Source organism: Sporobolomyces koalae, assembly GCF_050403365.1.
Source record: "Sporobolomyces koalae JCM15063 DNA, S_koalae_JCM15063T_v1_ctg11, whole genome shotgun sequence".
Classification (NCBI taxonomy): domain Eukaryota; kingdom Fungi; phylum Basidiomycota; class Microbotryomycetes; order Sporidiobolales; family Sporidiobolaceae; genus Sporobolomyces; species Sporobolomyces koalae.
The window spans coordinates 349,023-365,704 of NW_027481760.1; the positions used below are offsets into that span (position 1 = coordinate 349,023).

Consider the following 16,682-nt stretch of genomic DNA (forward strand, 5'->3'; position numbering starts at 1 on the left):
GTGCAACTCCGCGGCGATCAAGTGAGCCATGGACAGGACGGCAACATGACTCGAAGGAAGGGCTGCACACGAGTATTGCGAGTTTTGACTGCGGCAATTTTAGGATGGTACAAACAAGTGAACGCCGACCGAACGGGTACGACAGACAGGAGGTTCGAGTTACAAGGGGAATTTGCGGACGGAGAGGACGAGAGTGAAGAAAGCCGCCCGGTGCAGGTCTAGTGTCGGAACAAGGTGGTCGGACAGACGCAGAGCGAGGGGGAGGAACGGCGCAGAGGTGGGGTATCGAATACTGCTGGAATCGCCGGGGTATGGCATGTGCGTTTTACTGCTGCTTGAAGGCTACTGCACATCGGGGAACAGGTGTCAGCGAATAGGTAAGTGGGGGAGAGAGATGATGCAACGCACGCACGCGAGGCACGTCTAGATGGCGGCACGTTGCGCGAGGAGGTCACGCTCTTGACGCTTGTGATTCACTTCGAGGAATTGGTACAGGACGATCAACACGACTGCGAGCGAGCCGAACGTGTTGGCCAAGTTGGTGAGGAAGATGTCGCTGATCGGAGACATGGCGGGCTTTGTGCGCTTGCAGGCTGGCACGATGCTTGTAGCAGACAGTGAAGTGACGGGCGAGCGAGTGGATCGCGGGGTGAGCGGAACGAGATCAATGAACGCGCGAGTCGAGGCGCACCTTTGACGCCTTCTCTATCCGACAACACCTCGGACACACGCGTCTAACCCGCGGCAAGGCTCCACGTAGCTGCAAGGGGCGCGAGCACGGCTTGACTGCTTCGAGCGCGACGTACGTACCCTCTTCCCTCCTTTGTTTGTTTCCTCATTCAACCTCTGCTGCGCGCACCTCGCACCTCGCTGCACGCGTACCGTAGCCCACGATCAGCTCAGACACGACGCGAACCGAACCTGTGCAATTGCACCTGCCGGCAGCCCAACCCTTGACAGACCTCGCCCGGGCAACCCGTCGACTCGCATTGGCCCTTGAAGGAGCAGCAACAGGATACTCACGCTCGTGCTCCATCTCCCTCCGCAGAGCCTCCATCGACCGCACCCTCGCGCATCCCAAAGAGGGTCACGATCCGCTCGGTCCCCGTCTCTCACGCTTACGACTCGCACGACAGCGCCGAACCGCGACCAACACCGTCGAGTAAAGCGACCGATCCTCAGCCAACCGTGCAATTCGACCCCGGAGCGAGTGTTCCCTCGATCGTCGTGACCGAAATGGCATCCCTCAACAATACGAGCGTCAATATCGCGAATGCGTTTAGAGCTGCGACCACTGGAACAGGCGGCGGACTGGTCAAGGCGACGAGGAGAGAAGACTTTCCTCCGCTCGACGCACCCGGGGCTGGCGTTAGCGGTGGAGGGAGCGCGACCAAGAAACGCAAGGTAGGCGCTCCAACTAGCGCGAGTACTCCTCGCCCCACAGATTGACGCTTCTTGCCATTGATACTCGTTCGCAGAAGAGCATTGTCAGGGACCCGACCTTTAAGCATCGACAAGGCGAGACCGAGACCAGCGAGTCGCAGTCCGAGGATCACGAAACCGTCGCGTACGACAAGAAGGGCAAGAAGCGCGTCAAAGTGAGAGCTGAAGATGACCGTTCGGGCTTGCCAGCCGGTATGCTTGCCTCCTTCCCTTTATTCGTCGAGCCTCGAAATGAAACAGAGTATTGTCGAGTTTTTGCCAGACGATCGATCCAGCGTAGCCAAGCACCCTTCGCCGCGCAAACCTCGTCGATCGATTGCGACGCGAGACAGTCGCGCTGCAGACCCGTCCTTCCAACCGCACACGACCACCTCGGCATCTTCAGATTCGGAAGCAGACGACATTCGGCGCAGGCGGAGTCGGAGCAAGAGCAAGGGGACTGGACCTTCAGATGCGATTCCTAGAGGCATAATGGATGGTCAGGTGTGGCATGGCAAGGGCAAGAAGAAACGGCACAGCAGAGGCAAGAGTGAGACCCCCAGGTCGACGGAGCCTCCAGAGGATGCAGAGGCGCCGTTAGATCGAGAGGAAGACGAAGAAGATCTCGAAGGGTACGAGAACGACATCTTTAACGAGCAAGACGACGACAGTCGACACTCGCAAGAACCGATAGAACAATCTCCCCCCGTTCCAGCGTCCGGCGGGCTCGTCTCGTACTTTCTTCGTCGCAAATCGCCTTCACCGACGGAATCACCACAAGCTGCCGCGAATGCCGCCCGCGCGACTTCAACATCGCTGCGCGCTCTATCCCCGTTCAAGAACCCTTTCTCTCGGAAACCGAGCGCCGAACCTTCTCCCGATCCGGCATTCGAAGCGTTTGACCGTTCTCTGCGACAACCTTCAACGCAACAGAGTGACTCGCTCGAGTCGATCGAAGACATGTCGCATCTGAGAAATAGCTCTTACGACTACGGTGAGGAGGAACGGTTGGTACAAGCGTACGAAGCTGCGCAAGCGGAACGCCGCAAAACTCAAGAAACTCAGACTCAGACCCCGCTGCATCGACCTGTGATGGCGACCCCTCGCGCGATTGCACAGTTACAACAGCAAGAGCAAAGGTCGACTCAACCGCAGACTCCGGCAGGCTTTACGCCTCGACCGAAATCTGGCGCTTACCCGCTCACGCCTGGAACACCCGTATCGAATCACAACGACAACACTGGTCGCTCATTCCAGCTTCGAGGTCGAAACACATTCGTACCGAACGGAGGAGGCAAGAATCGTTTACCTGCGCCGCCATCCATGCTGGGACAAACTTCTCCTGGTCAAGATCATTTAGATCAGTCGTCGTTCATGGAGGGCGACGAAGAACATACTGGAAAGTGGGGTAGGCTGTGTGGGAGCGCAGTCAGACCACTGGTCGAAATGGTAACGCGGGTTCGAAGGAAATTGCAAGACCCGTTATTGGACTGGCACAAGATCTTGAAAGCGTTGGCGGGTGCTTTAGGTGTTGTCGTGCTTCTGTTTGCGATCAGGTATGCCCTTTTGCTCCCCTCCTGCTTCGCACTGAAAGAACTGAGTATCAAACCCGAAAACAGATTTGCCGATTCTACCTCGAATGCGTCGTTGCCTTCTCTGACATCGCCAGGGACCTCAAACTACAACCCTCCGACTATTCCCCCCGATTCTCTCGATGCGCTTGTCGCTCGGCTCTCTTCCCTTGAATCTGCCGTCGGGAAGATTCCGACGTCTAGTTCAGACCGCGGTGGTATGGATCAACTCGCTCAGCGATTCAAGAGTCTCGAGCACGGGATGGAAGGGCAGCTTAGGTCAACTAAAGCCGAAATGGCAAGGCTTGATCGAGATAGCACGACAACCGCAAAAGCGATCGAAGGCACAATCAGCGGCGTTCGCAGCGATCTCGAGCGCTTATCGAAAAAGTTGCAAGATCTGGCAACTATGCAAGACGGCGCTTCGGGTCGAATCGCTCATCTCGAAACCGGATTCGAAGCTTCCGCGAAAACGATACAAGCACTCAACTCGCGCCTCGATCAGGTTTCGAAAGACTTTGCATCTCAATTCAATTCGGACCGAATTACGCAGCTTGCGCTTGCTGCGATCGAAAAGAAATTGCCAGGCAAGATCGGGGTCAAGCTCGATCCGAGCGGAAGACTCGAGATCGACCCTACGTTCTGGAAGCATCTCAAAGACGCGTTCGTTGACAAGAAGGAACTTGCTCGAGTCGTTGAGAACAAGGTCAAAGCACTCGAATCGAAGAAGCCGACTTCTGGCGGCGGGTTGTTCGGCTCTCGAGACAAGAAGGAACAGATTGCTGTTGCCCCTGCACCGACCTGGGACGACTTTCTCGCGTCGAACGAGGATTCGCTCAAACACTGGATCGCGTCGGACCTCGAGGCGAGGACGGGAGGCGACGCGTTCGTTTCGAAGAAGACCTTCCTCGATCTCTTGCACCGCGAGATCAAGCTCCTCAAGCGCGATTTCGAGAACAAGGCAAACGAGAACTTTGAGCAAATGGGTCAAGAGCTACTCGCCAAGGTTGCCAAGCAGGACGAAATGCGCAAGAAGGATGCCGCCTATTCTCAAAGATATCAGTCCTCGCAATCGAATGCCGGTTCCGATCGACCTGTCACGATTAAGTCACTCGATGGTCAAAACGTCACGGCGGTGATCTCTTCCCTGGTCGATTCTGCCCTCTTGCGGTACTCGAAAGACGTCCTCGCTCGTCCCGACTATGCTCTCTTCACCGCAGGCGGTCGCGTCATACGATCCTTGACATCTGAGACATACGAACCGCATCCGCTCAGCAAAAGTCGCGCCGCTCTCGCGTGGGTTACAGGCGCTACTGCACCCCGAGGTCGACCCGCCGTGACCGCATTACATCCCGACACTGCTCCAGGATCTTGCTGGCCGTTTGAAGGACAACAAGGTCAAATCGGTATTCAACTGAGCAGACGAGTCGTTCCGACCGACATTACGGTCGAGCACATCTCTCGCGATGTTGCCCTCGAAGGAGACGTTTCTTCGGCGCCCAAGAACTTCGAGGTGTGGGCCGTCGTGCAAGGCCAGGAGCACGTTTCGAAACTCGCTCAATACCGCCACGAACAGATCGAGATCAAACGGTCGTCTGCAACTCGCACTTCGCTTGAAGATGCCCTCAACGAGGAGGAACCTGCATCCTTGCCTCCTTCTCCAAACCACCTCTTGCTCGCGGTGGGCGCTTACGATACAACCTCCATCTCGCCAATTCAAACTTTCCCGGTCACTTCCATGGCCCGACAACTTGCGATCCCGGTCCAGACCGTCGTCGTCAAGGTCCTCAGCAACCATGGCGAGCCGTCTTATACCTGCCTTTACCGGATCCGAGTTAGCGGCTCTACGACTCAGCAACTCGACTGATTTCACGCTTGTGCTACACTCCTTACGATATATCATTTCCACAACACAGCCAAGATACCATTATGACGATTATGCTGACTCGAGCTTGTCAGCCCCACTGCTTTCGCTTGAGTAATGTCAGGAAGGGAAAGAAACGGAAATTGCAATTGTTGTACAACCGCACTCCTTGGTTTGCGACACTTTTGCTGCTGATACGAGCCGTGGACTTCCACCATATCGCAAGATAGTGCACAGCGGAGTCATTCGACCGAGCGCTGAGAGTCTGCTCTGGGCCTCTGGCGCTTATCTGAGCTATGGGCATGGGTTGATCGCGCTCGACCCTCTAGAACAATTACTCAACTGGACATCGTCAGAGAAGCACACGCGCAGGTGTTCCGATCCTTCTTCAGTAATGCATGCTGCTTTGAACATCTACCGATACTGTATACGCTCTCGGGCAGAGTCTGAGCAAAGTGAGAGTCCGGTTCACGAACCCTCCTCGCCCACTCATGTAGCCCTTTACTTTCAGACCATCACTTCCCAGAAGCAGACATGTCTCTAAGAGATATCGTGCGCCGCTCGTCGAGTCCGACCGGTTCTCGGGATCGCGCTGCACAAGGCAAGTCCACAACGCTCAATTTGAGGCCGAACAAAGCCGCGACCCGGAGTGCCCTTCAGACACAACCACTCACCAGTGTGACCCTCTTACAGTTGAGCTTTCGGCACTGTATGGAGCGCTTGACGACACAGTCGCTTATTTAGGTGGGACCGAGCTTGCGAAGCAATGGAAGAACGCCTTCTTTGGGCTACTCAAAACGCTCCATCCACACCAAGAGTATGCGAAAAAGGAGATTGCATGGATTCACCTTGGCGAGGTCGCTCGAGAGGATGTGGTGCAGCGCGTACTTTTCATGAACAAGTCGGCGGAGTCGAGCATCGAGAACAAGCCAGTGCGCGACAATCTCGAACAGAAGCGCGATAATCTTGAAGCGTCTCAGACGTCTCAAGCGCTTCTCTTTTCAGGCCACATAGTGAGTATTCTCGCTGCACATGTAGCGACATGACGTGCGACTCTCGACATTCGCTATATTCGCAGTTTCCAGCTGAAGTTGTGCTGTGGGTCAAACCGGATCTGGCGCGAGTCTCTTGGTTTCGAGAAGAAAGCGTAAGTATGACAGAGATATGTGAAGCCGTCGCTTGGCGAACCTTGCAGCTAACGGATACTAAATTCATAGAGCAAATATATCGTCGCCGAAGCGCTCACACAAGACCTTCCCGAGAATGAGCAGAGGCTGAGAGACAATTTTACCCGATACATTCGCGAGGCTTCGAATTATTTGAAGAATGAGCGCAAACATGATCAAATCGCCTTGGTAACCCAACAAAGTCTTCTCCGTATCAAAGAGGCATTCGAGCAAGCCAATTGGGACCAGTTAAACACGACGCAGCGTATAGCTCTCGTCAAAATTGTCAGGTTCATCAGGTCCAACAATGTTGCCCTCAATCATTGCGGGATCCATTGCAAGTATTGGTACCTGTGGATTGTGAGTGATTCGCTGGACTCCGCCATTCATGTCTGTCCTGATGGTAGGTATACACGAAGGCAGCCCACCACGCAGGCCATTTTGCACCGCTTGTACAAGGAGGAAGAAAGGGAGGCAGCGATTCAGGTAAGATGGCACATTCTCTCGCGAAGCATTCGAGCGACGGCGCTGACGCTTCAATGTAGCCTCAAGTTCCCGACATCGAGCGAAACAGACAAGTCAAACTTGAGGACTCAGAGGGTCACCGGCCTCCGCCGTTTGTGCGACAGCCTCACCCGGGTCTAGGTCAAGTCAGTTTTTCCGACCAACGAAGGCAAGACACCCGACTGACAGACGCGAGACGATGACAGCATGGCGCCTCAAGCTCGCGCGGCGGCCCCTCAGCCTCGCTCGCTCACGGGCACTCGATGTCCATGACGTCGGCAAGGCGCTACCAGTTCTACTTCGGTTGATGCTGTCGCTCCCGTACACGCCTGTCTGTTGCGTTTCAGCTTGCAATATATGTTTGGTCTGTCTAGATTTCTGGCCGGCAAGAGCAGCGGCAATTCAGCGGAGAGGGCTGTAGACAGTCAGAGCCATTCTTCGTGCTGGTCATCTTCCGTTTCTCGCGCATTCACGGGGTCGTTTGGCTCGACACCCAGTGGTTCAAGCATCTGGTAGACGTGGCTGATCAGACCGTTGACTTTGCCTTTCGGATCGAGGACCGTCGGCGGCTCCTATATATGTAAAACTTGCAACTGCTGTAAACCGCAATTTTATCGAAGAAACTCGTTTCGCGACACTCTGGCTGCTGATGCGAGCCGTGGACTTCCACCATATCGCAAGATAGTGCACAGCGGAGTCATTCGACCGAGCGCTGAGAGTCTGCTCTGGCGCTTATCTGAGCTTTAGGCATGGGTTGATCGCGCTCGAGCCTCCAGAACGCGTACTCAACTGGACATCGTCAGAGAAGCACACTCGCAGGTGTTCCGATCCTCATTCAGTGATGCATGCTTCTTTGATCATCTACCGATACTGTATACGCTCTCGGGCAGAGTCTGAGCAAAGTCCGATGAAGGTCCGTGGAGAGTCCGGTTCACGAACCTGCCTTGCCTCTTGTGCGGCCCTTTACTTTCAGACCATCTCTTCCCAGAAGCAGACATGTCCCTAAGAGATAACATGCGCCGCTCGTCGAGTCCGATGAATCCGACCGCTTCTCAGGATCGCTCTGAACGAGGCAAAGTCTCCAACGCTCAGTCTGGCGACCGAAACCGCACCCCGGAATACCGCCCAGGCATTTCCACCTACTCGCATGACCCCGCTGCACTTGAGCTTTCGGAATGGGACGATGCGCTTGACACGGCAGTCGATTACCTAGGCCATGCCGAGCTCGCGATGCAGTGGAGGGACGCCACCTGTGAAGCACTCAAAGCGCTGGATCCACACCACCGAATTTCTCCATCGGAGACGTCTGCGTGGACTCACCTTGGCGAGGAAGCTCGAAAGGGAGTCCTGAAGCGCGTCTCGTACATGAACGAAACGGCAATGTTGAGCATCAAGGACACGCTAGTGCTCGACGACCCTCAAGAGTCTAAAGCCTTTCTCTTTTCAGGCCGCATTGTAAGCATCTCCGCTACACCCGCAGCGACGCGAGATTCTTGACCCTCGCGATGCTGGCAGCTTCCAGCTGAAGTCTTGCTCTGGATCGAACCGGATCTGTCGCGAGGTTCATGGTTCAGAAACGAAATCGTAAGTCTTACAGACAACGTGAAGCGTCGATATCCGTTACCTTGGCGAACCTTGCAGCTAACGAATACTACATCGACAGAGCAAGTATATCTTCAACGAAGCGCTCGCACGAAACCTTCCCCCAAAGACAAAGATTTGGAGAAGCACTCTTACCCAACGCATTGGCGAAGCTTTGAGCTGTCTGCGGGAAGTGAGCAAACTTGCTGAAGACGCTTTTACTGGTTTCGCAACCGGTCAAAGTCTCGTCGAGATCAAAGCGGCATTCGGGGGAGGCGGCTGGAAGCTGTTGAGCCCGACGCAGCATGTAGATCTTCTGAAGATTGCCAACTTCATCAGGAGCATGATTACTTCCGTCAAAAAATCCAAAGTTCCTTGGGAGTATTGGTATCTTTGGACTGTGAGTGTGTCGCTGTACTCTACCATTGATATCTATCCTGATGATGAGTTTACACGAACGCAGCCCACCACGGAAGCCATCTTGCACCGTTTGTATCCAGAGGGAGAATGGAAGAAAGCGATCCAGGTAAGATGGCACGATCTTTCGCGAAGCACTCGAGCCGACGATGCTACGGATTCAATGTAGAGACACGCTATTGCGATCGCAGCAGATAAAGAAGCCGAACCTGAGGCCAAAAAGAAGCGCCTTGCGCGTCAGCCTCACCCAGAGCTAGTCAGTTTTTCCGACCAACGAAGGAAAGGTACCCGCCTGACAGATGCGAGATGGTGACAGCATGACCCCTCAACCTGGTACGGTGGCTCCTCAGGCTCGCGCGGCGGCCCCTCAGCCTCGCTCGCTCACGGGCACCTGAAGTCCAAGATGTCGGCAAGGCGCTATCAGTTCTACTTCGGTTGATGTTGCCGCTCGCATACTCTCCTATCTTTCGCGCTTCAGTTTGCAAATTGTGTTTGGTTTGTCTCGATTCTCGGATGGCGAGAGCATCGACAGTCCAGCGAATAGGGTAATATTGCTACCGGTCTTGGTGCTGTTCATCTTCCGTCTCTTGCGCGTTCTCGAGATCGCTTGGATCGACCCCCAGTAATCCAAGCATCTGATCGAGGTTACTGATCAGGCCATCGAGTTTGCCTTCGAGATCGTCGGCCGCTCCTTCCGCCTCGTCTAGCTTTTCGAGCATCCTTTCGAGATCTGCCTCACTCAAGTCTGCCCCTTCGTCGATCTCTCCTGCAGTGTCGGGTGCTGTGCGCGAGTTCGAGGTCGCGGCTTGGAGACTTGCGAGCAAGGACGCGAGAGACGGTGTGGGGGTCGAGGGTTCCCGGGCCGGAGACGAGGGCTGACCGTTCGGCTCGGCGCTGTCTCGTATCCGCTCTGCCGAGGATTCCGGAGTCAGCGAGGAATCGCTCGCGTTGACCTGTGACGACGATTGAAGGGTTTGGTTGAGAAAGTCGAGATCCGACAATGGCACTGCATACTCGCGTGATCAGAGTACGCGCTCGAGGGCGGACCGAGACAGATGCTGCGCGTACTGGTATAACAAAAACTGATTCTTGTCAGGCTGCTCAGAAGCCGGGTCGAGGGAGAGATCAAGCGTCGCGGCGCGTCGTCGCAGTGTCGCACGCGCCTCTAGCTTCCGACAGTCTCCTCGCTTTCTTCAACGCGTGTTCGCCTGCGCAAGGATGGATCATACAGGCGACTACTCGATCGCCAACTTCCGAGTCGCGCAAGACTCGCCTCTAAAACGGCGTCGGGTCGATTCCTCTGACCTTCCACCAATTCCACCTGCCGCTCCACCTGCTCAGCATGCCATCCCTTTGCGACCTTTACCAGCGCCTCTCGCACTCCTCGCAGTAGCGCACTCTTTGCGCACTTCGGCTCTCTCACTTCTGCCGAGTCTCGCAAAGCCGCCAAGATCCCACAACTCGCACGTACGATACTCGCAGGCATGGTCAGACTATTACAGGATGACCACTGCATCGCTTGTCGTGTTGCGATCCGCACGAGACGCAGCCAGTGTGGGAGAATACCGTGGAGGCAGGATCGAGCTGCGCGCGAACGCCATGCTCGCTGAACAATTGGCCGATGTCTACGAAGGAAACGAACATGTCGAGCAAGCAGTCGCAGAAGGCGAAGTCGCCCTGACGAGAGCGGTGAGTCTCGAGGTCGAGTTGCACGCTGTACCTTTCGCTCAAGCTGAATTTCTTGCATCGCTCGTTTCCAGCAAGCGATCGCGCAGTCTGTACGTCGGGGTTTCCTTTTGCCCTCGCCTGAAGTTGTATCTGATTGAAGCATGATGTCTTAGCACCCGACCTTGTTCAGCTTCGTACCGTCGCTCACGCTGCTTCAAGTTCGCCTCGCTCTCCTCTCGTCGAAACGGACCAAGTATGCCCGCACGCTGCTCAAGAAGCTACTGTCCTCCCCTCTGCTCTCCTCGAACACCCCTGAATCGCTCGCGGCACTCTATTCCACCCATTCGACTCTCGCTACTCTTCCAGCGATTCCTTACTCCGAGCGCATTGCTGCCTGGCAGAACGTTGCTGGCCTCGCTCGCCACCACGGAGATATTCAAGTGCAAGTGATTGCGACGCTCGCGATGGCCCGCTTGAGCCTCGAAGCAGACGATTGCGAGACAGCGCGTCACTGCTTGAACCAGATCCAACGATACCTGGGACCCTCGACCGACTCGGCCGCCACCGACGGTTCGCCTACTTTCGCGACCGCGATCAAGGTGGAATTCCGCTTGATTGCGTCGTTGCTGGCGGCGCATCTAGGCGACGTCAAGGAAGCCAAGGAGATCCTCAAGACGACCCATGCGCTGCTTGATTCGGCTGATGCGACTACGCCCGCCTTCAGCAATGGCATAGTACGCTCTTCTCAGATGTACCTCGACCGGTCTCGATAAATATGCTGAATGTTTGCCTCGGCCCTCAGGTCGCTGTAATTGGCCGGAACGACCCAAATGCCGTTCGCCCTGCGACTGTGTCTTTCCAATTGCCCGCGCATTCGGCGCTCTACAGCTTCACCTATCTAGCCAGTGTGGTGAGTCTGATCATTGAGCTCCAGACCCTGCGAGTGGCGATTGAACAACGACGCTTCAGGCTGTGCATCGCGATCCTTACGGCAAAGCACCACGATCTGCCCTCTTTGTGCAAGAAGGCATTCGAGTGGCCAACAGCAAACTTGAAGGCAAAGAACGTGAGTGCCAAGCCGTCGTGGCAATCGATCTCGTGTTCTGATCAAAGTTACCCTTATATCAGCGCTCTTACCAATCACTCGCATAAGCTCGATGGAAGAAGCACTCGCATCGACCTTGCGCCTGAAAGTCCATTTGCACCTGTTTGCATGCGAGTTGGCGATCATGCGTTCGCACCCGGCGGATGCGACCCAACATCTGCTTGCCGCCGTATCGACCATGAGGGTGTCGAAGCCTGGAACGGATCAGGTCTGGCAACAATTCAAGCAGCGATCGATTCTCGACCTCGGGTTGATCCACTTGTCCAAGGATGAAGAAGACGAAGCCGAGAAGTGTTTCGAAGTGGCGATCGACATCAATCACGAGCCAAGCAAAGTATCGAAAGGAAAGACTGTTGTATCGATGGGAGCCACAGTGACCCAGCTCGCCGAGCTATCACTACTTGTACTCAAACTCTCTCAAGGTCACTCGGTCGCACCATCATCAAACGCGTCAATGTCTTCTTCGCCAATCATGTCTCGCTCGACTTCAAACCCGACCATGTCATCGGCAACGAAACTTCCCGCCACAACTTCTACGGCTCGACTCGAGACTCTCGCTCGTAACCTGACCGGTCTAGAAGACACTTCTCCTTCGACTCCGACGGTCGAATTCATCGTATCGTTGACGAAAGCGCTCACGTGTCGCGAGATCACGAAATCGAAATCGAACCTCTCGAACGCGCTCAACTCGACGACGAAACTGTCTGCGAACCATGCGAGAGCGCTCACGCTTGCACTCTTGGCCAATTTGTTTGAACAAACTCGAAACACCGAGGTGCGCACCCTTTGGAAAGCATTCGAATTTTCTCCCAATTCTGTTTCTAACCCTCTGGAAAAACTCTCCATATGCTTGCTCCCATCTTCAGGCTCTCAAGATGTTGAATTCGTCGTTACGTTTGGTTCAAGGCATGGGTGGAAGAATCGTTCCTCCCGAATCTGCCGGAACTCCCAACGAGGCAATCGTTGGGAACGCTCGATTGGGCTTGTGGCTCGGCGAAAGATTATTGTGTGAGTCCTCATTGCCACCTTCTACGACCGAATGGGACAAACGGTAGGAATGGCTGACGAGACTCGTTGTGGTGGTTACAGCGTCGTTGTTGGCAGCCGAGAACAAGGACCAAGGCAAGATTGAAAAGCAGCGCAAGTTGAACGAGGCGCATCGGATCGCACTCAGGCAAGAAGGGAAATCTTTGTGAAATGGACGAGGCTGGCGGGTACGAGCGGTATCACCCGACTTTACGCCCAGAGTAAACTGCTTGCCAAAACCGTTGAGAGGGAGATCCGAGTGCCTCGTGAATTGTGCTCAGTGTAGCGTAACTTTTGCCAATCGTCGAAACACCGGGAATAACGAAATTCAAGATGGTTTTGCAAACAAGACGAGCACAAGGAAGAAAGCGAAAAGCAATATTTATGGGAAGAGACCTTGGGCTTGTCCGTGCTTCGAGTTTCGGAGGTGGTTGTCCTTGATGGCCCATTGGATGAGGGCGTAACCTGCGTGATGGGAACAACGAACGATCAGGTGGAGCCGAAACAGGCGAGGTTGCGTACAGCGTACCGAGACCGAAGGGAACCGCAAAGTAGACGGCTTGTTGACCGAGACGCTTGGCACCGTTGACAGCCCAGTGCTTGTACGCGCCCCTCATCGGGTCTTGACGGAAGGGAGAGAGCGCTAGAGTCGAGTCGCCGACGACAACCAATCGAATCGAATCAGTTCCCGAGACCTCGCTCTCGCTTGACCGAGACCCAGCACGCGCGACTCACTGTAGGTAGTGATACCCTTTTGCTTGGGTCCACCCATCTGGAGCACACAAAGCGCAACATGCGAGTTAGCGATGAGAGCGGGATCGGATTCGAGCGGGTGAGACACGCGAGGCGACTCGCGCCTCAACCTCACCACGGCCCAAATGAGCGAGATGGGAACTCACAGCACCCCACCAGCCCATGTACTTGTGCCCTGTGGGCATTCCAGAGAGAACGGGAGCCGACGAACGCATCTTGAAGATTCTGGCAGTTGAGCGAGACACACGAGCACCCAGGGCGTCAGCGAGAGCTCCCGCGCGGCAGGAAGACGATGCTCGCGACTCCAGCAGCAACCTGCGAACCTTGATGCGAGCGAGCGACGACTTACAATGAAGATGTGGTGGGGATTCAAGAAGAGGATGAAACTCGAAGTAGAGAACGATTACATCTCGCGCAATACCAAACGTAATCGGCTGCGGAGTGTTTGCTTTCGGCTCTCTCCTTCACGCTCGTCGCCAACCGCGGCCGCTTGTCTCGCCCAGACACGCCTTGATCACTCATTGAGACCCGAAACCTGACTGTGCCCTAGAAGATCGCTTAAAGCCAACGACGACCAGCCCTCTGCTAACCGAACCGGATCGCTATGACGGGGAACCTTACGATCACGGGCATTGCGGCTCACACGGCACCTACGGGAGCGATCGGCTTCTTCTCGTACTTGCGCAAGTACCGCAAGAACAAGAAGCGCGAACACCCCTCAAGCGAGCTCATCTATTATGAAGGTCCGCTCAAGTCCTCCTGGCGTCTGAATCTTCGGTCGATCCTCACCGATTTGTACTCTCGAAAGGCCTCCAAATCGTGCGCAAGTTCCTAGAATATGCCTCGACGCATGGTGTCAGCGACCTTCAAGCGTTCACCGCCGCTCATGTGCCCAGTCCGACCTGGGTCTACAAAGCGGTCGCGACCATTCCCGACTACAACATTGATCGAGCAGCCGAGCTCTTGCGCACTGCGCTCGCGATGGACCCAAAGACTCTTGCACTCGTCGGAGGTGAACGCTGGTGGACGTTGCGAGGGCGGGCTCTGACCGGCGAATGGATCGAAGTACGCTCCGACCTCGAAATTTTTCGTCATATGTTTCGTCGACTCATACTCCTCTCGTCCCGCAGATGAAGAAAGACAGACTCAGACGAGGTGCCGCTCCCCCCGAGCGAGTCTTGTTGTACCTCCACGGTATGTGATCGTATCGATTGACTAAATCTTTAGAGCGAGCATTGACCCACGGCGGCTTTGCTTGCTCTTCAGGCGGCGCTCACTTCTTCAGCTCTCGCAAGTCTCTCCTCCGTTCTGACTGGGTATCTTCACCAAGCTGACCCTTGTGACCTACATTACAGTCGAGACTCATCGCTATCAGATTCAACGTCACGCTCGCAAGCTCGGGGCTCTCGCTTTCGCTCCTTCCCAGCGTAACGCTTGATCATCTCCACGTCGCACCGTAATCGAGACTGACAGCCGAGTTATACGCAGGTCTCGCTCCGCAATACCCTTTCCCCTGCGCCTTGCATGACGCGTTCGCCAGTTACCTCTACCTGATTGATCCTCCACCGGATGCTGGTCATGCACCAATCGATCCCTCCAAGATCATCATTTCGGGAGACTCGGCTGGTGGAGGACTTGCGCTCTCCGTGAGTCAATCACCCGTTCTGGGACAGGCTCGGATACTGATGCTTGGCAACGGTCGCAGCTTCTCGTCCTACTACGCGATCTCGGGCTGCCTCAGCCCGCTGGAGCGACTCTGATCTCTCCCTGGGTTGACCTTTCCCATTCCTTCCCTTCCGTAAACGGCGATGGTGAGCCTTCCCACTTCATGTGGTGCCGGACCCATCTGACCTTTGCCCTTGAATCGAGCAGATTCGGGAGACTACATTCCTTCTAAGGGATTCATCTACAAGCCCGATCTCGTCTGGCCTCCCCCGCCCAGCAGAGAGAGTGGACTGGAGCAAGTCCTGCTCGGTGAGGACGGCGGGGAAGTCGTGCAGCTTTACGAACAGGTCCAAGCACGTCTGGCGGTTCCCCTTCTCGGGTCTGAAGTCTGGCCTAACTCTTGCTGTTGCTACCCAGATGTACTGTCCAAACAATATGCTCGACCACCCACTCATCTCTCCGGTCAATCAAGGGTCCCTCGGAGGTCTTTGCCCGCTCTACATCGTGAGTGACCCTTTCTGTGCTTGCATACGTTGAGCTCATTTTGTCCAACTTGACAGGCTGCTGGCAGTGATGAACTCTTACGCGACGAAATCACCTACATTGCACACAAGGCCGCGAACCCGTCCGCATATCCTCCGTCCTCAGATGTTCTTGCGAAATACCCAACGCAGCGCGCGCATCTCGAGGCCAACTACCCGCCTACGCTCGTGCAGTACCAACTCTTCGAAGGCGGGTGCCACGTCGCGACCACTCTCTCGGTTGCCTCGATCGCGAAATACGTGAGCTTTTTCTGGCGTCGGGAATCACACCAGGCACTGATACAAGTGCGCCGGACCAACAGATCTACCGAGGCGCAGCAAACGCAGCTTTGTTCTACCTCACCGCTGCACAGACCAAGAAAGACCGGGTAAAAGCCGAGGGGCGCCACTCGCACGTGCATTCGCTTCAAAAGCACCTACAACGTGGTGCCGATTCGCCCCGACGCAAACGGTCATCAACGCAAGAGCGCACGCAAGCTTCTGAGGAGCACACGTCGCAAGTCACGACGTCGGCCGTCAATGACGACGCGATCGTCGCGCCTGCCGTCACCTCGATTGACCTCAAGCTCGCCAACACGCACGTCCATTCTCACCTCGAAGACGAAGAGTCTAGCGACTCTGCCTCGACTGCCTCAACCTCTTCGGACGAAGGTGAAGTCGACCCCCATACGACGCCACAGCCCACTCTCGCAAACTACCTCGACCAGGTGATCAAGGTGACGGGACACCTCCCGCCGTTCGACGAGAACCACATGATCCGACAGCGCGTCTCGAATCACGGCAAGACTCGACCACTCGAACCAGCGAGCGAGTTGCCTGGGTGCCAGATGAACCCGGAACACATTGGCAAAGTGCATGCGGGACCCGTGCGCAAGTGGCTCCACAAGCGCGCCGAGTGGGACCGCAAGTACTCGAGCGAGTTGGAGAAGTTCCGACACATCCGATCGACCGATCGGGTCAAGGCGCAGGAGAACGGGTTCTTGCTCGGACGGTTCAAGGGGGAGAACCCGCCATTGTGCTCGTTGGCCGGGTTCAGTGACCCCGAACTCGCTCAACAGGCTGGCGAGAGTGTCGACGAGGTGGTCGGCAAAAAGGCTGCGGCAAGTATGGCGTTGGCATTCTGGTCCAAGGTCAGCTCGGGTCCCGACGAATCGAAGGCTGGCGACGAGAAAGTCAAAGAGGTCGAGCAAGAAATCCAGGAGGAGGAAGCCAAGGAGGACGCAATGCCCGCGGCAGCCTGATCCGTGTCGTCCGGCATGGTCATTGATAGCCTATGGCTCAATGTCTGGCGAGATTACCACCATGATGCATGATTTCCCATTATCTCATTTGTACATAGATTTCCGCTGTACCCATAGTTATACATTCAGTAATATTGCCTTCTTTCGTGATCTGACT

At 55.5% G+C, this 16,682-nt stretch overlaps 6 protein-coding genes across 6 annotated transcripts; 4 read left to right on the forward strand and 2 right to left on the reverse strand.

The window, feature by feature from the left end:
* Positions 1–601: 601 nt before the first annotated feature.
* Positions 602–4,860, forward strand: JCM15063_001195 (uncharacterized protein; the record flags this gene model as incomplete). The annotated part of the gene is made up of 5 exons (XM_076677984.1): positions 602–649; positions 961–1,404; positions 1,479–1,635; positions 1,706–2,978; positions 3,042–4,860. The coding sequence occupies 5 exons, from the start codon at positions 602–604 to the stop codon at positions 4,858–4,860; spliced, it is 3,741 nt and encodes a 1,246-aa protein (XP_076534940.1).
* A 2,702-nt stretch (positions 4,861–7,562) lies between these two features.
* JCM15063_001196 (uncharacterized protein) lies at positions 7,563–8,920 on the forward strand (the record flags this gene model as incomplete). Its single annotated transcript, XM_076677985.1, has 6 exons — positions 7,563–7,982; positions 8,043–8,111; positions 8,191–8,508; positions 8,572–8,634; positions 8,695–8,781; positions 8,876–8,920. The coding sequence occupies 6 exons, from the start codon at positions 7,563–7,565 to the stop codon at positions 8,918–8,920; spliced, it is 1,002 nt and encodes a 333-aa protein (XP_076534941.1).
* Positions 8,921–9,079: 159 nt separating this feature from the next.
* On the reverse strand, positions 9,080–9,537 carry JCM15063_001197 (uncharacterized protein; the record flags this gene model as incomplete). Its single annotated transcript, XM_076677986.1, has 2 exons — positions 9,080–9,419; positions 9,479–9,537. 2 exons carry the CDS (start codon positions 9,535–9,537, stop codon positions 9,080–9,082), a joined length of 399 nt encoding a protein of 132 aa, XP_076534942.1.
* A 206-nt stretch (positions 9,538–9,743) lies between these two features.
* JCM15063_001198 (uncharacterized protein) lies at positions 9,744–12,494 on the forward strand (the record flags this gene model as incomplete). Its single annotated transcript, XM_076677987.1, has 8 exons — positions 9,744–10,214; positions 10,286–10,303; positions 10,367–10,927; positions 10,996–11,103; positions 11,163–11,259; positions 11,322–12,073; positions 12,165–12,306; positions 12,388–12,494. 8 exons carry the CDS (start codon positions 9,744–9,746, stop codon positions 12,492–12,494), a joined length of 2,256 nt encoding a protein of 751 aa, XP_076534943.1.
* A 212-nt stretch (positions 12,495–12,706) lies between these two features.
* QCR8 (ubiquinol--cytochrome-c reductase subunit 8) lies at positions 12,707–13,292 on the reverse strand (the record flags this gene model as incomplete). Its single annotated transcript, XM_076677988.1, has 4 exons — positions 12,707–12,789; positions 12,854–12,967; positions 13,060–13,096; positions 13,224–13,292. 4 exons carry the CDS (start codon positions 13,290–13,292, stop codon positions 12,707–12,709), a joined length of 303 nt encoding a protein of 100 aa, XP_076534944.1.
* A 389-nt stretch (positions 13,293–13,681) lies between these two features.
* On the forward strand, positions 13,682–16,525 carry JCM15063_001200 (uncharacterized protein; the record flags this gene model as incomplete). The annotated part of the gene is made up of 11 exons (XM_076677989.1): positions 13,682–13,820; positions 13,886–14,142; positions 14,208–14,271; positions 14,344–14,367; positions 14,433–14,504; positions 14,566–14,723; positions 14,783–14,888; positions 14,950–15,095; positions 15,160–15,246; positions 15,303–15,524; positions 15,587–16,525. 11 exons carry the CDS (start codon positions 13,682–13,684, stop codon positions 16,523–16,525), a joined length of 2,214 nt encoding a protein of 737 aa, XP_076534945.1.
* Positions 16,526–16,682: the final 157 nt, after the last annotated feature.